The sequence below is a fragment of the Drosophila teissieri genome, chromosome 2L (genome assembly GCF_016746235.2).
Source record: "Drosophila teissieri strain GT53w chromosome 2L, Prin_Dtei_1.1, whole genome shotgun sequence".
Classification (NCBI taxonomy): Eukaryota; Metazoa; Arthropoda; class Insecta; order Diptera; family Drosophilidae; genus Drosophila; species Drosophila teissieri.
Window position 1 is genome coordinate 21,357,968 of NC_053029.1, and position 23,139 is coordinate 21,381,106.

The 23,139-nt window shown below is 43.5% G+C and overlaps 2 protein-coding genes across 5 annotated transcripts in view; both read left to right on the top strand.

Annotated features, from left to right (window-relative positions):
- The window catches only part of LOC122611896 (rap guanine nucleotide exchange factor 4), a 38,081-nt gene extending 16,162 nt beyond the window's left edge, over positions 1-21,919 (top strand). For 2 of the 4 annotated variants that reach the window (XM_043785282.1, XM_043785285.1), the window contains 16 exons: positions 10,561-10,707; positions 14,760-14,811; positions 15,085-15,182; positions 15,432-15,518; positions 15,579-15,720; positions 15,774-15,966; positions 16,559-16,704; positions 16,902-17,046; positions 17,939-18,115; positions 18,367-18,528; positions 19,250-19,611; positions 19,682-19,935; positions 20,000-20,170; positions 20,375-20,508; positions 20,742-21,091; positions 21,152-21,919. In XM_043785282.1, the coding sequence (XP_043641217.1) occupies positions 10,561-10,707; positions 14,760-14,811; positions 15,085-15,182; positions 15,432-15,518; positions 15,579-15,720; positions 15,774-15,966; positions 16,559-16,704; positions 16,902-17,046; positions 17,939-18,115; positions 18,367-18,528; positions 19,250-19,611; positions 19,682-19,935; positions 20,000-20,170; positions 20,375-20,508; positions 20,742-21,091; positions 21,152-21,279 (2,748 nt within the window). In that variant the 3' untranslated portion in view covers positions 21,280-21,919. Of the gene's footprint in view, positions 1-8,149; positions 8,225-10,560; positions 10,708-14,335; positions 14,690-14,759; positions 14,812-15,084; positions 15,183-15,431; positions 15,519-15,578; positions 15,721-15,773; positions 15,967-16,558; positions 16,705-16,901; positions 17,047-17,938; positions 18,116-18,366; positions 18,529-19,249; positions 19,612-19,681; positions 19,936-19,999; positions 20,171-20,374; positions 20,509-20,741; positions 21,092-21,151 lie in introns of those variants that run through there. The other 2 variants (XM_043785284.1, XM_043785283.1) reach the window with 2 other exon arrangements.
- On the top strand, positions 1,456-3,189 carry LOC122611897 (cytochrome P450 6a2). Its single transcript, XM_043785287.1, has 2 exons — positions 1,456-2,599; positions 2,669-3,189. Exons 1-2 carry the CDS (start codon positions 1,498-1,500, stop codon positions 3,085-3,087), a joined length of 1,521 nt encoding a protein of 506 aa, XP_043641222.1. The 5' UTR covers positions 1,456-1,497; the 3' UTR covers positions 3,088-3,189.
- Positions 21,920-23,139: the final 1,220 nt, after the last annotated feature.

Here is a 23,139-nt window from a genome sequence, read left to right on the forward strand (position 1 = left end):
GGAAATAATATAATGACGACGGTTTTGCTTTCACATATCCTGTTCTTAAAATTATTGTTCTTTTAAGTATCAAATACAGGAAGTTGCTGACATTTTTTAGGAACTTTCTGTCGGGTGGTGAGATTAAACAAAACCCAATCTCATTGTTAAATATTTGAAAAAAATATTTTCAACTATCAAAAATTGTATATATAAAAATGCTCAAACAAAATTCTGTTGATGTATTTACAACACAGTTGAATAGTTGAGAGTATTTGGTTTTCTTTTTTAAATTATGATGCAACACTGCTAGACTCGCATTTAATTAGTTTTTTAATCAAATTAGCTGCATTACAAATGTTTCGTGAAAAAGAAACCAAAATGATCTGCCGAATAAAAGTTACTTGCCATTACTTAGGATATTTAAGATTTACCTAGCTTACTGCAAAATCAAATTAGTCCCATAGTTTTCGGATTATGTGTTCCCTGACCATTTTACTACACTGCAAATATAAACTACAAGAAATACCTAATATAATTTTACAGCACGCTGTTGCTTTGCATTTTAATGAGCAATAAGACCCGATGAGAATACAATATTTTAAACCACCCACACCAGTTCAAAAACAATATCGTTATCTACTGTTTATATTTGAAGCGTCAAGTGAACGATAAAATATATTTTAGAAAGAGATCTTAGTTCTCCCGGCTAACTGATTGTTATCACAGATTGTGTTATCGCCGTGCCCATTACTATATCTGAATTTATCTACGGGCCATATTGTCACTGACTTTTAGTTTTCATGCACCGAAAACAATATTGTCTCTTAAATCAATGATGATAAGAATAAAACTTTAAAAATTGTATTTATCTTTGCTTTGTTTCTAATAAATAATCAGATACCCATACCGTTAACAGTTTTACCTTCAGTTACAGATGGGATCGTCTTGTAATACAAGACTTGTATATGCACATCTACTATGTTTGAATCTCCTTTAAATTACCATATTCCACCGTTTTGTATAGTAATACAGCGATTTTAATCGTTTTCCGCAAATCGAGAGGTCCCAATAAATATATTAAGTTTTGTATAAAAAACTTTGATCGTTACCTCTAACTCTGCCACCCCTGCCCAGTTTATACATACATGAGTAAGTAAACCTGATAGAACATTCTTTACGGGAGCACCAACCGGTTTGTTTAACAACAATCTCGTTATCAGTTGTTTATATTTTGATCCGCAAGCATTAGTCAAGAGAAGCGATTGAGTATCTCTTTGAAATTGCTCTTAAATCGGTTAGAAAAGTGCCTGTTATTATCGCCGAGTCTGTAATCATGACTACCAGCTAAAAAATAGCCAAGTCATGGTGATAGGAAAGTGTAGCTAACAAGCATGTATGCTGTCGTGCCTGTGCGTCGCAGGGAACCTTATAAAAAGTGCCCGAACATTTTGTGGTGATCAGTAAATCGTCGTAGGTCGAGCACGACGAATGCGAAACGGGGATTAGCTGCGCAACATGTTTGTTTTAATATACCTTCTACTCGCGATCTCTTCGCTTTTGGCCTACTTGTACCACCGCAACTTCAACTACTGGAGTCGCCGCGGAGTGCCACATGATGCACCGCACCCACTGTATGGCAACATGGTCGGGTTCCGGAAGAACCGGGTAATGCACGACTTCTTCTACGACTATTACAACAAGTACCGAAAGAGCGGCAATCCCTTCGTGGGCTTTTACTTCCTGCACAAGCCGGCCGCCTTCATCGTGGACACCCAGCTAGCCAAGAACATCCTTATCAAGGACTTCTCGAACTTCGCCGATCGCGGCCAGTTCCACAACGGGCGCGACGACCCGCTCACGCAGCACCTGTTCAACCTGGACGGAAAGAAGTGGAAAGATATGCGTCAGCGGCTGACGCCCACGTTCACCTCGGGCAAGATGAAGTTCATGTTCCCCACGGTGATCAAGGTGTCCGAGGAGTTCGTCAAGGTCATCACGGAGCAGGTGCCCGCCGCCCAGAACGGAGCTGTGCTCGAGATCAAGGAGCTTATGGCCAGGTACACCACCGATGTGATTGGCACCTGTGCCTTCGGCATTGAGTGCAACACCCTGCGAACCCCTGTCAGCGATTTCCGCACCATGGGACAGAAGGTGTTCACCGAGATGCGTCACGGGAAACTGCTTACCATGTTCATGTTCAGCTTTCCCAAGCTGGCCAGCAGGCTGAGAATGCGCATGATGCCAGAGGACGTCCACCAGTTCTTCATGCGCCTTGTCAACGACACGATTGCCCTCAGGGAGCGGGAAAACTTCAAGAGGAATGACTTCATGAACCTGCTGATCGAGCTGAAGCAGAAAGGGCGCGCCACCCTGGACAACGGTGAGGTGATCGAGGGCATGAACATCGGGGAACTGGCCGCCCAGGTGTTTGTATTCTATGTGGCCGGCTTTGAGACCTCCTCCTCGACTATGAGTTACTGCCTGTATGAATTGGCCCAGAGTCAGGGCATCCAGGACAGGCTGAGAAACGAGATCCAAACGGTGCTGGAGGAGCACGAGGGGCAACTAACATATGACTCCATCAAGGCCATGAGCTACTTGAACCAGGTCATCTCAGGTAGGTGTTATTTCTGAAACACAGCCCCAACAGAGATTCTAACTGGTTTTACCCAATATCTATATTTAGAAACCCTGAGGCTCTACACCTTGGTGCCCCACCTCGAACGGAAGGCCCTTAACGACTACGTAGTGCCGGGCCACGAAAAGTTTTTGATTGAGAAGGGCACTCAGGTCATAATCCCCGCTTGTGCCTACCACCGCGATGAGGATCTTTATCCGAATCCTGAGGCCTTCGATCCCGAGCGCTTCTCGACGGAGAAAGTGGCCGCCCGCGAGTCCGTGGAGTGGCTGCCCTTCGGCGACGGACCGCGGAACTGCATCGGGATGCGGTTTGGCCAAATGCAAGCCCGCATCGGTCTGGCTCAGATCATCAGCCGGTTCAGGATATCCGTCTGCGACAAGACAGAGATCCCACTGAAGTATAGCCCCATGTCCATAGTTTTGGGTACCGTTGGGGGCATCTACTTGCGAATGGAGCGCATCTAAGCTCCACTTTCTTTGTGCCCATATACATAGCTTAGGATTGAAAGCGAAAGTGATGTACAATTTAATTAGACTTTGGTTTTGTAAGACTGTTCATTTATTAAATACAATTCGTTGTTACATATGTAATTTGTAAATTACCTCTTCAGCCATATTCACTTATTGGCCTGTGATAAAGCCCTCACTCATGTTTATAAGGTGTAATGGACTTGCTATTAGATGCACTCAGACGAATGTTGTTCCCATCAGATTAGCAGGTTCATAAATTGCATTTGGTAAAAGTTGCAACTTGCCACGCGAATAACTACCTCACTAGTTATACCAGTCACTCGTAAAGGAAAAGGGTATACTAGATTCGTTGAAAAGTATGTAACAGGCAGAAGGAAGTGTTTCTGACCATATAAAGTATATATATTCTTGATCAAGATCAAGAATCGATCTGGCCATGCCTGTCTGTCCGTCCGTCTGTCTGTATGAACGTCGAGATCTTAGGAACTATGGAAGCTTTAGAGTTGAGACTAAGTATACGAGTTCTATGACATTGACGCAGCGCAAGTTTGTAGATTAATGTTATATCCTTGGCACTTCCACTAGCTGAGTAACGGGTATTAGATAGTCGGGGTACTCGGTTATAGCATTCTCTCTTGTTTTAATGTTAAAGTCAATGACTTTCCTTTGAATAGCTGAGCGAAATTAATTACTATTCCCAGACGCTCCAATGTTTTGCATACCTCATGCCACACTCGTTAGGTTGCTCAACCGTGGCAGCAAAAACCCCAAATTAAAATATGGCGCTGAAGCATGCAACACGAGTCGGCTAATTGAGGTAAGCCCTACCTTATTAAACAGTATGTATGTCTGTAGAAAAGAAATAATAACTCTACCACGTCGAACAGTTCACGATTGTCAATGCCTCTTCTAGACTATGAGATTACTTTTACAGAGGTTGATCAATTTGACCACTTATCATATATTTCTTCTTCGCTATTGATCCTGATCAAGAATATAATACTTTATATGGTCGCTTCCTTCTACCTGTTACATACTTTTCAACGAATCTAGTATACTCTACGAGTAACGGGTATAACAAGCCAAAGATAGAACACTGCAGTCTAAGCAAATATTAAATAGCCGTTGTAAAGTATTAGTTCTCTAGCTTTCATGGTTTCCGAGATCCCGACGTTCATGCAAACGAACGGACAGACGGACAAGATCGTCTGGACTAGTGATCCTGAACAAGAACTATAGTTGTTAGCACTTGACTCTTGGTTTATTCAGCAAAAGTTATAATCCTCCATGGCAAGCGTGGTAGTATTTTTCTTATTTTAAATTTTTTAATGGTCTATGATGGTAACCAGTCCATCAAGTTTTTCCTGACGCCTAATTTATTTTTGGCAATTTGGGTACTACGAGTATTGAACTTACATATAATCGTTTAAAATGGAAGAAATTTCCTGCACATAAGAAATGTATCCAGCATTGACGAACGATTAAAGAAGTAAAGCAAGTGAACACTCCTTGTCTATATGCATATATATATATGTATATATATATAATATGTATTATATATATGTATATAATAGATTTTTATACCCATTACTTTAACGCCCCAAATGGTCACGCCCACACTTTTAAAAATGTTTTAATATTTTTTCATTAGCCTTGTAAATTTCTACCGATTTGCAAAACAACTTTTTGCCAAACTGCCACACCCACACTTTTGAAAAATGTTTAGATATTTTTCACATTTTAGTTCGTCTTGTAAATATCTGTCGATTTGCCACAAAACTTTACGCCCAATATAACGCCCACAGACCGCCCAAAACCACACTTTTGAAAATGTTGATATTTTTTCATATTTTTGTTAGTCCTGTAAATTTCTCTCGATTTGCCAAAAATTCTTTTGCCACGCCCACTCTAACGCCCACAAAGCGCCAAAAACCTCCTTTGCACTTCAACCACCTGAGTAACGGGTATCAGATAGACGGGAAAGTCAGCTATAGCGTTCTCTCTTGTTATACCGGTTACTCGTAGAGTAAAAGGGTTGATTCGTTGAAAAGTATGTAACAGGCAGAAGGAAGCGTTTCCGACCACATAAAGTATAAATATTCTTGATCAGGATCAATAGCCGAGTTGATCTGGTCATGTCCGTCTGTCCGTCCGTCTGCCCGTCTGTCCGTCCGTATGAACGTCGAGATCTCAGGAACTATAAAAGCTAGAAAGTTGAGATTCAGCATGCAGACTCCAGAGACATAGAATTCGATTCATGTTGCCAGCCCAATCTAACGCCCACAAACCGCCTAAAACTGCCACGCCCACACTTTTGAAAAATGTTTGGATATTTTTTCATTTTTGTGTTAGTCTCCTTAATTCCTATCGGTTTGCCAAAAAACTTTTTACCACGCCCACAAACCGCCCAAAGCTGCCACGCCCACACTTTTGAAAAATGTTTTGATATTTTTTCATTTTTGTATTAGTCTTGTAAAATTCTATCGATTTGCCAAAAAACTTTTTGCCACGCCCACTTAAACGCCCACAAACCGCAAAAACTGTTAGTGTTGAAGACTTTCCTGCGCACTTTCACCATCTGAGTAACGGATATCAGATAGTCGGGAAAGTCAACTATACCGTTCTCTCTTGATTTTGTTTTAATTTTTTTTTTTTTATCCCAATTTCTACCGATATTTCGGATAATGTTGAAATTTCTCGTTCGCACTTCCACTAGCTGAGTAATGGGTATCTTATAGTCTGGGCACTCGACTATAGCATTCTATCTTTTGTTTTTTTTTATATTCGGCTGTCGTGTTACGCAGAAAGTAGAACACTCATTTAAAATGTATTTTATGCCCCTACGGAATAATATTATCCCATCTTCTTTAAACTATGCAGGTAGGGAAATGTTTATCTAACGTCAGCGCCGCATGCAACGCGTGGAAATTGAGGCAAGTGGATAAAGCTGGGAAAATCAGGGTCGTGTAAATTGCGCGGTGTAATGGGCGTGGCTCTAACGGGTATAGGAACACAACATTTACTTTTATAGAACTAATTATATACACTCTTATGGCCATTAGCTCATCATCCGGTTATAAACATTCTTTATAAACTTATAGGCGTATTAAAAACCACAAACAAGTGAATATTTGCCAATTAATAACTGATGACCTAATTATCATAATTAATTGGCCAAACAACACAGTCAGTGATTTATTCAAACGGCCGAATATGTGGATAAAATATGTGGTACTTGTATCTGGCGGATACACGCTGCCTGGGCATCCAACGCTCGATGCTTGTGAGCAGTGCGAGCAATATTTGACTTGGTCTGGCACTTAGCCCTACCTTCGCTGTGGGAGGGCGAACTAAATTTAATTACTAGCCAGAAACAAGTGCGGCTATACAAAAAAACAAGTGCAAAACCACCGACATAAAGATAAAGCACAACTGAAATAAAAGTGTCAAGGTTGTTCAACCCATGCTATGAAGTATTTCTACTGTTTAAAGCCACAACTTTAAGGTTGGTTAGCCCGCAAACTTTCAATTCCCAACCAGCCACATCTCATCTCAAATTCCATTAGTCCGAGCACCATCAGCGTTAGTCGCTCGCATCGCCATCGCCCAAACTTAAGTCCACATCCTTGTTTGCCCAACTGAATTGGCCCGAGTGCTGCAATGCGAGACAAACTGCAGCAGCATCAAATGTTGCAGCACAAGCAGCATCAGCAATTGCAACTGCGACGGACGGAAGCGTGCTCATGTGTCCGTAAAAAGTTTTTCAAGCGCGCCAGTAAACAAAAAGTCGACTGGACGTGGGATACTGGACATTCGGCCAAAAAACAATGCTGTGGGTGCATGTGGCATGGCCAGGGACAGGGCTTAGGTTTCACCGCCACTATCGCTATCGCTATTGCTTTAGCTGTGGGTATGGATACGAGCATGTCCGCCGACATGGATATGCACATGGACATGGCCACGGTCTGTGCCCGGAACTCTTGCGCGGATTAATTGCATGCACCAAACGTCACCAAAGGCTGCTTTTGTATGCCACCGTATCGGGATGTGAGGCAGCTGCACACCGACTTTTTGATACCCTCGAATGCAATTATATCACTTAAGTTAAGTTTGCTTGTTTTGCATGCTTCAAACTTCCAATGAAATTATAACATTGGTTATTTTTACTTGTGTGTAATTGTAGAGTTGCAATTATCCCAGGAAATTAATGAAATTAAAGATTCACGGTTTTTTTCGTAGAAGTTAAGATAATTAATTGTTGAGCTACGCTAAAAATTCATATGAAGATCCTACCTACCAATGTGAGAAATGACGATATCTGCCAATCCCCGTAACACAAATCACCCCCATTCTCGGATTCCTTTTCTGATAACTAATATTTGGCAGTCAGTTATGGGACATAGATGGTCAATTGAGCTGTCACAACACAGAACGTGCCATTTACCCGCCATTGTATCTTGCTGCTGACTTTGCAGGTGTTGCTGTTGATGTTGGCCACACTCGAGCAACTTGCAACATCGCGTTGCACAAAAAGCCGGCCACATGCAACAGAGTCTCTGCCAGTTCCGCTGACTTCCAGCCGCTGATCAGTTGCCGCCGTCAGTTGGCCTCTACTTCGATTTCAGTTCGCTGTGCGAGTCGACGTCGCGCGGTTGGAAAGGCTCGAGTACTGAAACTGAAACTGGCTGGGAAGCTGGCTAAAAGATTGGCTAATCGAGGCCCGAAGTGACACGCGTCCAAGTCGTTTATCAATGGCAGCTGTGGAGCTTGTGGGTCTGGAATGCTGGCCATATTTTTGGCAGCGCGAGCTTGCTTTTTAGCCTAGTTAGCGGGAGGTCGCTATTTTGAGCTCACGTCCACAACCTGCAATCAAAAGCAGCAGCGGCCAACAGACCACGCCAAACCATCAACAATTCCATTTATTCCGGGTAACGTGTTGCCTTTTACGTTGTTTTTGTGGGCTGTTTATATTTTCAAATGTCGCTCAGCTGGATTTGAATATGCAAAACTGCCCGAGTGTCCAAAATCCACAAACTGAGTTCCAGTGGCGGCTCCAGTGAGCGGAGGGAAAATGCTATTTCGTCGCAGTTGTACGTATAACGTGGAGCAATCAACGCGACATTATGCAAAGGTAAAACATTGCATTGCAACCCCGCATTTATATAAAACCTCAACGGCGAAAACGAAACGAGAAAAAGTACGTGCTCACACACGGCTATAGATACCAAAGCCATCCCAACAGTTGATACCACCGTGCAATAATGGTGTTTTTGCCTCCATATCATCCGTAGATATAAGTTGGCAATAACCGTATGTCCCCAGCGATGGGGAAACGTTTTATTTGTAATATCCCAGACGATCCTCAAAAGAGTGAAATCTGAGCACAGAACACACTTCCGTTAATCTTTGTATTTTCAGCCATTACTACAGTAGTACGAGGCTTTATAGAGCATACAAATTTACAAACAGCTTTAAATCAGTTTTCTCAATGTCGTCATCATTAAAGTCCAATTGCTTGGACATGTTCTCAGTTTGTTGAATATTGGGTTATTGACTGAGATTTATTTTTAAAGAGTCAGTTATCACACAATAAAATAATCCCTTGGTTCATGGTATTGATATTTCGAGAGGAAATAAAGTTTTTATTCTGATAAATCAATCATGTTATGTTGAGAACCAACTGAGTTCCACTGCAACAATCCAAACCCATGACCAAAGTCATCGTGGCTTTGTCACAAGGTATGGTTACGGTTTTTCTGCTTTCTGCAATCCAGAAAACGCAGTTAAATGCTATGAGACTTTTAGAGAATACTGATTTTCTATTAATATTTACCCACGTAATATAAATTAAAATGATATTGCGTTCGATTTTAAACTCCGCTTAATAAAACAATTGCCAATCGACTGAAATTTGTATGTAATTCACACAAGTTCATGTAACAGATGCCATTGACTGACTAGGCTAGCCCTGGTGACTGCGAAAGTAGGCAGAACGATAAATGTAGAGCTGTTTTACACTTCTTATTTTAAACTCAATCTTCAGCACGTTAAATAAAAATAAGCTTAGGCAAACGCCCACAGAGCCTTTTCAAAACTGGCAAACTCACAAAGCTGGGCAGCTTTCCAAATGTTATTGTTTGAGCGTAAATTCAATTCAGTTCTCCCCGGCTCCAGGAAATTGCGACCGGGAAATGCTGGTTGACAAAATTTGGTCCGTTGGCTGCTTTTCATTCCGCTCTATCCCTTTCCGCTCGCCTCAAGCCGTCTCTTTCTGCGTCTGTGGGTCAACTTTAGTGCTGCAATAAATTAGAAAGCAATCAAATTCAGCTTGGACGCGGGAAAAACAAAAAGCCGCAATAAATCAGCAGAAAAGCGAGTGAAGTTGGCCAAAAGAAAGGTGCCACAACAGCAGTGTCGTAATTACACAGACCGGGAATTAATTAAAGTATATTTTATGGTCGCCGTGGCCCTTAATAACTGTGCATCCATGTGTCGGGTAATGCGAGTTTAACAATTTCTGCGGTCGCTCGCAAGTCTTGTTAAGCCAATTACACGGCACGACCAAGATTCCCGTGTTCTCCGATTCTCGGGTGCCATTGAAACGGGTCTGCGAAGCCCTAGGGCTCTCAAGTACCAAGCAGCGCGAATTGTGGCCCAGAACTCCGGGAAGTCTGGTGGGAACACAAACAGTCTGATGCAAGCGCGGCTGGCTAATTTAGAATGTCATTGCAATGTTGCGGTTAGACAGCTCCAATCCGCGTTTGTTGCCTCCGAGGCAGTGAAAAGTGCTGCATATCCTCCTCGGTCCCATTTCCTGGTTTCCATTTGGGCGCTGTGGTGCTTCAGTGTCCGTGGTTTTGCGGAAAATGCGACAATGAAGCGATTACAGAGTTGTAAGCAAATGTTTGTCTGTGCCACCACGAGCAAATTGCGGCCATTTGCGTTAATTGTGTAAGATGCCAGCAAAAGATAAGCCCAAGACTGGAGCAGCCAAGCCCCCACAGAGTGCTTCATCTGCAGAGATGTTTCTAGGAGGGTGTCATTGAACTCCGACTTTCGGATACCCTCACTGAAGCCTCTGTTCTCATAGGTACTCATAGGTGGTGGTAAATAGCATTGATAGAGAACTGCTATTAAACTAAACAACTTAAAACTATTATTTCGATAAAAGAAGCATGATTGTTGAACCATTTAGTTGATAAAGTAGTAAGTGTACGAGTACAAGAAGACAATTCATTAAATGAGTAGAACATTACATCAAATGCATTTCAACATTATTTCAATATAGAATATATTAAGAGAGATTCATTAACAAAAGTTTTTATTTTGAGTCGGTTCCTTCTTTTCTCCTTAAGAAAACTATTATTTCAGATTTTTCCTTCTACTCTACCTGTTACTAAATCTAGAATACTTTAAGCCCAACCTGAGCGCAGTCTAACTTGATATTCTTCCCATATTTATTTGCAGAGCGCAGTTACTCTGTGCAACCTGGGCGTGGGTGCCACATTCGGGGAGTCCGTACTGCACGACTTGCCGCGGGACAGCACCGTTGTGACGAAGACCACCTGCGAGCTGCTGCGGGTGGAGCAGCAGGACTTTCGACTCATCTGGGAGGTAGGTTTCCTTCTGTTAAAGGAATCAATACGTCTGTTCCGTACTCTTCTGTTCTTTTAATGGGTTGCCAAAATGATGTGCAAAAATTCGAGAAGGATTTCCCCTGTCATTGAGGAAAATATTTAATTAAAATTTCAATTAACGTTTAATGATGCCTGAGCCCAGAGACATCTTTTCCCAAGAATCCGAAAACACATGGCTAGTATTTTGGCCCCTGGCGTAGTTAAGTGCTCTGGCTTTGCCGCAGAGTGGGGCATTAAGCCAAGTTCTCCCGTGGGCTAAGTAGTTCTTTGTTTCTCCTTTACTTACGAGTATATGGAGGATGCCATTAGAACGTAATGGCGGGCTTAGGCATTGCAATGCATCATTGTGGCCGTGTCGCATGTTCCCGCGCACTTGGATGGATTGACAGGACTCTGGGGACTGGATAATTAATTGGAAAGGCTTTCAGGTAAACCAGGCGGGTTATTCAGATAGTTTCGATTGGCCTAATTTCCTTGGCAAATGCCTTTGAGCGGAAAATAATTTATATTTGCATTTGGCATGCCACAAGGCTGGAATGTGGTTAAGCATCTTTTTGACTACAGTCAACCACAACATGGCTTACATATGCCAAAATGTAAATATTTGAGAGGGCCACACATCCGGCAAAAGGTGCACTGAGAATAACGCAAGCTGGAAATACAAAAATAAACCACAGGATGCGTAGTTTTGGAGACCTGTTTTCCCGAGTACCCCAATTACTTGCACCTTCTTTCTGCCAGTGTCCGAATGCAAATCTCACTAACAATGCCATACAGCCAGGAGCCCAAGTCATGTCCTGCGGCAGCCACAAAAGGTATGAGCCCGGCACACAGGCGAGCAACAAGAATTAGTAAGGGTCGTCTGTTTACCTTATTTGTTAGCAGGAAACCAGAGCAGGAGGAGACCGGGAGCAGGAGCGAGAGGAACCCCCAAATTGGGACGAATACTATTTTTCAACATTATGCCAGCATTGGCTTACCCCAGAGGCAGCCCCAGTTGAGCTGAGCTGAGCTGAACTGAACTGAACTGAACGATAACAAAGTAGCTGCGACAGCAGGGCCACCACATGTCACGTATACGCAGTGTGCAACAATGAAGTGAAAGTCGATGGCGGAAGCTGTGGATGCAGGACCATAAAAATGCGAACTGGGGGCGTTCTGCCACTGCGATTGGCACTGCGTAAATGCGATAAAATCAGGGGGCAAATTGAAGGGGAATAAGGGGAATATTCGCAAGAGCTCCATGGATATAAGCCATTGAGTTCATGAAACTTGTCATCCTTGGCTCGTCCCGCCCACTTTACAGCATAGTCGAGCATTTGATTTGTGCGCAAATATTTGCTCGAGAGGGCCAAATTGAAAATGTCTTTGAAAGCCATTGTAGTCGCATACGGCGGGTGAAAGGGAATTTCGGGTTAATTACCAGTCTCATTTCGCCGAAGCTCGTACACAAAACCAAATACCAGTCCACTTTCAATGGCTGCCAATTATTCCGGACAAGCAGTCCACTCGGATAGGAATTGGCATCGGGATAGCGGTTGCGATTGGAAAAATGCAAGTGGTCGGTTCCAATTTGAGCCCAGGTCAGATGCAGGAATTGCATCAATAGCGGAAATTACAGTTGCAACTTGCAGTAAATGCCCAGTTAGCTGACGAATGTGCTACTTTGACACTCAAAGCGATTGATGCGATTCAATGCCTCTTGGTTGCCAAGTATTTGCATTTAATTTCGGACGTGTTTTATGTTCTGGCCGTCGTCGCAACCACGGCATTGCCAAACATGTGGTCTGCGTAATAACCAGGCCATAAATATTGCATTAAGAGCCCCGTGGCATGCACAGTTGCATGTCCATGGTCACGGGGCTATTTATTTATGCACGAACGCAAGTTGCACATGTGAACCCGCAAGGGAGTCAGATGGATGAAGAGGGGGTCGGATCTCCAAAGGACTTAAAGGCCTTTGGCGAGGAGGGACACAAACCCACTTGAGTCATCAACGTGCATGCTGCGTCGATCAATTTAAATTTCATCAATGTTTTGAGCACTGCTCATTGGTACTGCATTGTAAATCCAAGGATTTTCTCGAAAGTCCTGCAGCACTCTGTCGTTTTATTTTCCTTCGGTTAAGTTGCCGGAAGGAACCATAAATTCCTTTTATTAGTTCAGATGGTTTGGCTTCCTTGTTCCATCGAACGGATAAAAAACGTAGTATAAACCTAGATGTCTACTAGGAAAGCATTCGCCTGCTTGCTCAAAAGCTCTTTCCGTTTTTCTCTACTATGTTTCGAAATGGAGAGAAATAAATGGGCCAATGTCTTTATGATTTAATAAAAACAAAGTCTTTTAGTTTAGCACTCTTGTACTCTTGCATTTTAACACAGTGGCAGCTAGACATGTATTCAAAAATGTATATTTTTTTCGAACGAGCAAGAACGCCATGGTAGGGCTCCTTTTGCATACTTTCCAACGAATAGATAATTACAATTTTATCACCGTAAAACGCTTAAAAATTACAATGTATCAAGCCTCATAAAGAATTGTTTCCATTTTAACTGATAAGAAATATTTTCTCAAGCTTTAGAAAATAGCTTTAAGCTCAAATGGTAGAGACCACTAAATCTTAGTTAATTAAATGTTTAACTTCGCAGGATTTTACAACCACAGCATTGGCATAACAAAATATTCCCTATACCGAATAAAGGGCTTCCTTTGTTTTAGTTGGCTCCGTTTACTTGAACTCTAATCATACATATTAATGAAGCCTCGCACCGTTAATCAGCACAGGCCAATGTAGAGTTTCCAAATTGGAAAAGCACCAGGAAACATCACAGTCCAATTACCACGTCCGACTTTCAAGGGGAAGGCTCTCCCCCACCCGAACCCCCTAAGTCTAGAACTCTTTTGAGCCCCTCGAAAACGAGACACCTCCCGGTGGGTGGCAATCATTTGGGCGTGCGTTTGATAAGGAAGCGAGTTTAATTAGCTTCGACGGCGACGCCAACGCCAACGCAGCGTAAGTCGCTTATCGATGGGCGGAAAACGAAGAGTTGCCAAGCGTTTTGGCTTTGATTTTAACCCATTTTAAGCTAATGAGACTCGTTAAGTGCGGGAAATCGAAGAATCGAGAGTACAACATTTGACTTTCATGTTGGATTAATGGGCAGAAAAATAATAATAATAATAATAATAACCGACATGTAAGCAGAATCAACAGAAATTAAAAAATAAATAAAAAAGGTTTTGAATATAAAATGTTCTTTCGAAGATCTCGATGTGCATAGCATATGTACTTACAAAACCACCTTGAAAAAGTCGGTAATTTTGCTTAAACTCTCCATTTGTCCGATCAATATATAATATAAATTTGTTTACTTTTTATAAATAATGTGTTTATATTATTTTATATTTGAAGCGTATTCGAACTAAGAACACTATTGCTTTCGTAAAGTTGTTCAAGTTTTCTTAAAAAAAAGCTTTTATAAGAGTAGTTTCCTACATGTGGCGCCTCTATTGGGTTAAACATGTTGTTTAAAACATGAACGATGTAGGGGCTTTGGCAACCCTTGTGCCTGATAAGTAATTGCAAACAACGAACCGCGGCGTTCGTGTGGTTGTCACCTCCTGACGCTATCAGTACATGGAGAAGCGTTTGGCAGCAATTACCTGCGAGCTTGAACTCCGCTCCCAAGTGATAGAGAGGCCAGAGCTTTTCCCACATGGTAGCCGGCCAGCAGAGCTGGTCCACGCAGACTGTGGCCGGCAGTGAGCTGGTCCCTGGCGTCCTCCTGCTCCGCTACCGACGCCACAGCGGCGGGGAGGACCAGGCGAGGGCCACATTCGTGGCCTCCAAGGCCACCAAGGCCACAGCTGGCGCCACTTCCGCTGCCGTCAAGCGGCGAAGGCAGCTGGAGCGTGGGCAGATGACGCGTCCAGAGTCGATGGCATTCGAAATGAGCAACGTAATTGGAATCGCAGAGCAACCAGACCCAAGTACCCACTACTAATGGCTATTTACGCTTTCCATTGCAGAAAAACAAGGAGTTAATGAATGACATATTCACCAACTGCAAGTTGAAGAACGGTATGTAGACAAAAGATCCAATTAGGTCCTACAAAATGCTTTCGCATGACTAACACTGAGTGTACTCGGTGATTAATGGTTCGAGAGTATCTGCTTTGTTATTATTTGAAAAACATATTTTATATTGTCGTCACGCTTTGTAATCCATTAATACGATTATTTGCTTTGAAAACTTTCATAAATTCGGTATTCTCATATCATTTGCTAACTGACTGCGTTCAATTATTAAACGCTACATTACTTAACCATCTTGAACCATGGCTGCCTCTTCAGGTTTTGGACCGAGTGTACAAGCAACAGCCGCAGCCACATCGCCCACAAAGAGACCCCTCAGCCCCGACCACCCAAACCCAGCGCTGCCCATTACCGAGGTAAGATCCAACTTCACAAAGAAGCCAGCGGAGCCCGCCGTGGAACTCACATAAATAACGAAAATGTAATGTCCTGACATAGACGACGACAAATGAGTTAATTTGCTGCTCCAGAGGCCGTCAAGGGAATTACAAAATATTTATGTGGTTTTCATGGGTGCGTGCGCGGGGAAGTGACTCCTTTCCTATGCATTTGACATTTGGTATGGACTTTTGGGAACGGAAGTTGAAAGAGTTTGAAATTTCCAGACGCCGAGTCCTGCTATGAACCGCATGGGCTGGGCCCTACGCACACTACTCGTCGCCGACAGCTCTAGCTGTCTGAAGGATCGAAAGGTGAGTGTGCCGGGAGTGGGAGGTGTCTTCATTGGTATGCTAATTATGCCACCTGAACAGGTCTCCGGCAAGCTAATCCGCAAGTGCGCCCCCGGCACCGAGCTCGTCGACTGGTTGGTCAACCTCTCGCCCATCGTCCACACTCGCGCCCAGGCAGCTGGCATGTGGCAGGCGCTCCTCGAGGAAGGAGTTCTCGCACACGGTGAGTTCCACCCGATTTTTCACGCTCCATTCGTAATCGGTGTCCTCCCGCAGTCAACAAGGAGCAGCCCTTCAAAGACAAGTGCTTCCTCTACCGCTTTCGCCTCGACGAGGAGGGCGGCACGGCGGCAGCGGGCGTGCCCCAGGCGGAGGATCTCGGAGCGGCCAACGAGCACATTCGCGAGGCGCTGAGCGCGCTCTTCCAGCGCGGACCGGACGCCACTCTGCGTATGATATTGCGCAAACCGTAAGTACGGAGGGTCCCAGTCCAGGAGGGTTTACTGCGAATAGGTTTACCTTAAAAAAGAAACGATTTTTAGTATAGGCTTTCTTATAAAAGTATTAAAAATGCAACGATGTATTGCAATTGGTAGTTGTGCATTTAAGCAAGAACTGAAGAATTTGTTAAGAATGCAATTGCCGTTTCCCATGTAAGTTTCCAGTGTGGGAAATTTACTTTTTGTGCATAATGGTTTCCGCACTCAGATGCCCAGATGAATTAAAACAATGCGGAAAATTTGAAACTAATTAAGTCCCGAACGAGAGATTCCTATACTGCCATATTGTCATATCCAAGAAAATTAATACACTTTAAATTTGTATAACTTACTACTACAATGATACTTCAATGATATTGAATTGACAGAGTAATGCAAGATAGCTCAACATATTTTAATATTAATATGTACTTTACTCATGCATAAAATATATTTAAAATTCCTCTTTAAAGTTTTAGGGAATAGCTTTTATGTAGAGTGGTACATTAAACATTATCAGACTTGCCCTACATGGTCCATATGACAAAGATCCCTTCACATCCTATAATCCCTAATTCGCAGTTCGCACGAACGGACATCGGAGGAGCTGGAGCTGGTTTTCGAGGAACTGGTCCACATTGCAGCACTCTCGCACTTGTCGACCAGCATAAAGCGGGAGCTGTCGTCGATTTTCGTGTTCGAGGCTCATGCCCAGGCAGGAACAATATGTGAGTATCTGGCGTCAGGATAAATAGCTCCCAGGCTGCGGAGTTGTGATTTTCGAAGACGGGGGAAGTTGGGAAACTTTTTAATTAAGCCCCGGCTAATTATGGCCCAATACTGGGTCAGCCAAGCCACCAACTTCAGCGCAGCTTTATGTACTAACAACGAGTCTTATCCCTTAACACTCTTAACCCATTAACAGTATTCAATCAAGGCGACGAAGGACGCTCCTGGTACATCTTACTCAAGGGGTCGGTGGACGTTGTGATACACGGCAAGGGAACTGTTGCCACTCTAAAGACTGGGGATGATTTTGGAAAACTGGCCTTGATTAACGACGCACCCAGGTGAGTGAGGGGCCACCAATAGAGGCGATTCCATTGAGCAATTGTTAACTGACTGTTCCGTCTCTCCGAGCAAAACTTTTGAAAATCTCCCTATGCTGGACCCTTCTTTGGTCCCCACCTTCTTGTGGGCTGACAGCACAACGGACTTGACAATGGCCGCATAGCCACAATGGCCCGAACAAGCTATACTACGGCCCACTTGGTGCCACGGTCAAGATAACGGACCACAAGTACCTCGATTTTAAGGCAAACAATTCAAAACTGAAACAAAGTATCTGCCAAGGCCCCGTCAAATTTGTAAGCCATTTCGCAAAGCTGACGCTTGAGCGAATGTCAAAGGCAGAAACTATCAAAGAGTTGTTAAATAATGGAATTCGATTCCATTGTTTGCCGGTGGGGAGCTGAACAGAGGAAGTTCAACTGCCAGGACTCGTTTTGTCTGCAGGCTTATTAATCCAAATGCGTGCACTTCCGTTTTAAATGCCCCAATAAAAGGATAACTAGTTTAAGCTCTCACTCGGCTTTTGGCTTAATTAAAATAGTCAAAGAGCTTGTTTGCCTTCAACAAATATAATAAATCGAGCTGCCGTGCACGGCGCTCATATCAGCATGCAGGCCATAATTCCGTATAAATCAATTGAGTTTATTTGCCAACTGCATGTGCATCTGCCGCTGAAATCCAATTTAAAATATTTCCAACTCTGCGGGGGTGGGCATTCCACCATCTACCGCATCCACCCCTCATATTTATGGCTATTTACGCGTTTTCACCACATGAATGTGTAGCTTCCCACGACGAAAGTCCCGAGACTGTTCCTCAAACATTCCTTGAAACACATCCATCCCTAAGGTAGATCGTTAGAGACATCGAACTCACCCCATCTTCCCGCAGAGCTGCAACCATCGTACTGAAGGAGAACAATTGCCACTTGCTGCGCGTGGACAAGGAACACTTCAACCGGATACTGCGTGATGTGGAGGCCAACACCCTGAGATTGCAAGAACACGGCAAGGATGTTTTAGTGCTCGAGCGCGTGGCAAAGCAACGTGGACAGCATTCGGCATTTAAGTGAGTGTCCACTCAATATTTAATGGGCCTCAAAATTAATTTGGAAGTACGAGTTTGATTTGATGGGTTACGGCAGTGTTCGCCGTAACGAGACGTTAGCATTGCTTAGCCATGCTTCTAGAATCTTCAGAAAATATAAATACCGTCTATTTACCAACCTTAGTTAAAACTTCAACTTATTTCTAAGTTGATTAGCCAGATACCTTTCCTTCGCCTTAAAATGAAAATATATTTGAATATCTCTCCCACAGATATACGGTGATGTCGGGTACGCCGGCCAAGATGCTGGAGCACCTGCTGGAGACGCGACTGGGCCAGTCCGTGGGGGGACTGGATCCCTTTTTGGACGACTTCCTGCTCACACACATCGTATTCATGCCTGTTGTTCAGCTGGTTGATGAATTGGCCAATTAATATCCTTTTCAAACAACAAAAATCACCGAAAAATTCTGTAAGCCCTTTAGGTTTCCCTTTTTCAATTCCAGACACGTCTCAAAGCTTAATCCCCTCCTTGGAGCTCTTTAAGTCCACGTAGTCAGCCTAGCGTTTCCAAGGTCCGTTTAGCTAGGTCCTCGACAGTCAGGCTGCACTTAGTTAGCTGCAAAAACGCACTCTTTATGCCGTCCATCTCGCGCCCGAGTCACGTTCTCCTGGATGGGAATTCAAAATTTCCACAGCGACAGTTTAAGTGCCCCCAACACAAAAGCCGCCACACATGACTCCGATTCCTAGCTTTTGGGCTCGAGTGTAGCAGAAAATTCTAACAAGCAACACTTCCGTTTCCAACTTCAGTCGAAACAAAGCCACAGTGATGACTTGGGTCAGCACCTTCGTTGGGGGTCAAGGTGGAAGGTGGGCCGTGGGCGAAGAGCTCTAGTCAATGATGCCTGAAACTAATCTCACAATCTGCATCGAAATACGTGATGAGTTTAATAAGCATATAGTTTGCCAGAATGAGGGACAGAAATCAATAACCAGATTCCAAAGACAGGAAAACCACTTTGGGACCGACTGACCCAGTATAGTATCGTGCATGAAGTTGCGCCGGACAGATTTTCAGGACCCAGCAAATTTTATTCCTAATCCGCTTCACAATCCCAAAAGAAATTGGTTTCCGCCTTAACCCCCGTGTACCTTCCATTGCGATGCCCATGAGGATGCCCAAACAGCCGAGGATCGGGAGTACATAATCAACTTCAAGAAGCGCGTAATCCAGTTCATGCAGAAGTGGGTAATGGCCGTCCGCCACGCGGCCTTCGAGGAGCCCAGCGTTTGCGACTTTATCGAGGACCTCGCCGCCGAGGTGGAGGCCGATCCGGACCTGAACGAGGAGACCAGCATAGTGCATAATGTGCTCACCCAAATGGCGCGCTACCAGGAGGACCGCAACCAGAACGCCGGTCAGAAGTGGAAGCTCCCGCCCAACGGCCAGCCCATCTGCCTCTTCAGTGGCAATGCGACGCCTTCAAAGACGGTCATCCGACCGGATGATGATAGTAAGGGCCCATTCAATAGTAATTGAACTCCATGGTATCACTCATTGTAAATTCCACTCTGCTTTTTAAGTCATCTTCCGCGTCTACTGCGCCGACCACACCTACTGCACCTTGCGATTCCCCATGCACACCACGGCGGAGCTCATCAAAGCGTGTGCCGCCGACAAACTGCAGCTGAACCGGGGTCCCGAGGATCTTGTCCTCGTCGAGGTGAAGTCGAACGGAGAACGGTCCGTGTTCAAGGACAACGATGTCAGCATACCCACTGGCTTGTCGCTCAACGGCCGCCTGTTCGTCTCCGTCAAGGACCACCTGGATGCCCTGGTAAGCGTTGGCCATCTTGGATTTTGGATGACCATATGTTATCCTTGCCGCATCCATTCCGCAGACCCAGCTGCAGGAGCAGGAGTGCCCCACAGAGGGCGTGGACATCGACCTGGAGATACTGAGCACTAAGGAGCTGGCCTACCACATCACCCTGTTCGAGTGGGACCTCTTCTGGGCCGTCCATGAATACGAATTGCTTTACCACACCTTCGGACGGCATCACTTTGGCAAGGTAGGAAGGCAAACTTTGCCGAAAGTCTCAGAAGTCTCGTTTTGGTAATTATTCTGCCAGACACTGACCGCAAAATGCTGTCATTTGTCATCTGCTTGCAAATTGAGTAAGCCCAGAGTTTTGCCACTAGAAGATGGCCCAAAGCCCATGGCCATACGTTTAGATGACTCTAATGCTGACTGAATTTTACACTCCCACCCGCAGATCACTGCCAACTTGGATGTGTTCCTCCGCCGGTTCAACGAGGTGCAGTACTGGATTGTCACCGAACTGGTGTCCACTCCCAGTCTGAGCAAACGTGTCGGTCTGGTCAGGAAGTTTATCAAGCTGGCCGCGTAGTAAGTTAAAGCTAACTGTTTAGTGACAATATGTATTTTCACGACCTAAAATCATGATCTTAGCGACTATCAAAAGGAACCCACTGTTGGTATTATTTTAGTATGTCTAACACTATGAATGACGATGATATTAACTATTGATCCATATTTTACTAACAGTTACTAACGTTATATTTAGAAAAACACCCTTTCCAGCAAAAGACGGAGAAGTAAACTCTTTTATCTCGTTACAGCTGCAAGGAGTACCAGAACCTAAACGCCTTCTTTGCTGTGGTAATGGGTCTCTCCAACATGGCAGTGTCCAGGCTGCAACAGACCTGGGAAAAAATTCCGTCTAAGTTCAGAAAGATCTTCCAGGAGTTCGAGGCCCTGATCGACCCCAGTCGCAACCACAGAGCGTACCGCGTGTTCGTGGGCAAGCTGCAGCCGCCGCTAATACCCTTCATGCCCCTCCTGCTGAAGGACATGACCTTCGCCCACGAGGGCAACAAGACCAGCCTGGACGGCCTGGTGAACTTCGAGAAGATGCACATGATGGCCCAGACGATGCGCACCATCCGCTTCTGTCGCTCCAGGAGTCTGGGTAAGGGCGCTCACCCCATCTTCCAAGAGTAATTTGCTAATCGATTTTGATTTGGAACAGGGCTGGAGCCGCCATCGCCGAAGAGCGAGGGCGAGGTCAGGTCGTACATTAGCAGCTTCCGCGTCATCGACAACCAGCGGGTACTCACCGCCATGTCCCAGAAGGTGGAGCCCACCAGGAAGCTCTAAGCCCATGTGGAGCTGTCATGCGATTAGCCTGTAGCACGTATTAAGTGTCTAACCCTAGTGTGTGTTAATCAACCACAATTAGCTGCACAGTTATGAGCTTAGCCGGGTTGTTGTTGCCTTCCAAAAGCCAATTGGGCCACGGCCACCACAGTCCGTAAAAACTTTTATCCGCATCCGCATCCGCATTAGCCTAAGCTACAGTGTACTATATCTATGACCCGACCAGGAACTATCTCATCTTCTAACGAACTGAAACCTAAACGCATTTCAATGCAAACGAGAAACTTTTTGCTTTAGTACAAAACGAAAGATGGAAAAGAAATTGAAATTCAGGAATTCCCCGCGGAAACCGAAACGAATAAAAACAAAACTTGGACGCGTGTGATACTAAACATTTATAGGAGGCAACATCAAAAGAAGGACAACTATACTGCATAATTTCCCACAAAACATTACTCTATAAATCCTGCACGAGCTGGTAGAATAGTTTGTAAAATGGTACAACGTATCCGAGAGCATGGAATCTATATTTTTATATACCATAAACTGAAATCAACTATTAACAGTCTAATTAAAGCTAGTTATTAGCATGTAAGCTACGTAGCAGATAAGTTAATTTAATTATATTTTTAAATCCTTTTTTCTTATTGCCTCTTCCTCTTTTTGCGGCAACCAGGAAATAAAATACGAAACCATTTATTAATATTTATTTACACAATACCAATTTGTTTTATTTTGTATAAAATATATGTTTTCTATGCTTTGTTAGATAAGAAAGTGCAAGTGCATTCAAATAATTAAACACTGGAGAGGGACCTTATTAGTTGTAGTTATGTACATATGTACATACACACTTAAAAATATGAGAAATATTTATATTTATTTATTACACGTGCAACTGTACATCCCAATAAAAAATGGGGAGTTCTTCTCAAAATAGTCGTTTTTAGATCTCACAATTAGAGAGTTGCAGTTAATCAATTGTTCTAACTGTTGAAGGACTTTCCTTTAGTGTAATAAATTATGTGTGTAGAACTATGTGGTTCTTTACCAAGTATACAATGTATTTATCGAAGACGTGGTTTTGACACTACCTATTTTTCGAACACAACTGTACAACATGTATGTTTATCCAGAGTCTCTAGCCGTAGAGTACGAGGGGCCTTGAGTACCCTACGAAGTATTTATTATTCGCCCAGATAAAGAACAAACGTCCGTCTGCGTCAACAAAAGGTCGAGATCATTAGTGGGATTTATATTTGGTTCAGCCAATACAACTTGAGTTTTTTTAATAGTAAGCTAAACACTTTATTATTATAATTATTGGTCGGAACTCCATAGAAATGGTGGGGTATGTGTGAACAGTAAATACATTTTTACCGACTATCCCAAGATCGGGTATGCGACTATATCGTTTTTCGCCTTTATTAGCAAACCTCAGTCACTAATCATACTTGTAGTTAACAATCTAACCCAACGCCTCTCCCAAGTAAAGGTCTCTCAAACAACGATTTATCACGTAAACGCCACTCCTATATGTAACCAAAACTTTGACCATGATGCGTAGAACGTAATTGTCGTATTAATTCGTATACATTGTCGTATACATTCCTTTATGAAAACCAATCAAAATCAACAATATATTTAACTATAATCCAGTGGTTTCTCCTTAAAACAAAAACACAGCAAATGAAACGATATCGATGCAAACAATAACACTTTTCTAAATATAGCGAACCGATTAAAACGAAACAATATTGTTTAGATAATAGTTAATGAGATGTCAAAATTTCGAATTGATTTACAAGCAAAACAACACCAATTTTAGTATGGTACCGTTTGTAAGTAGAGTTGAAAAGC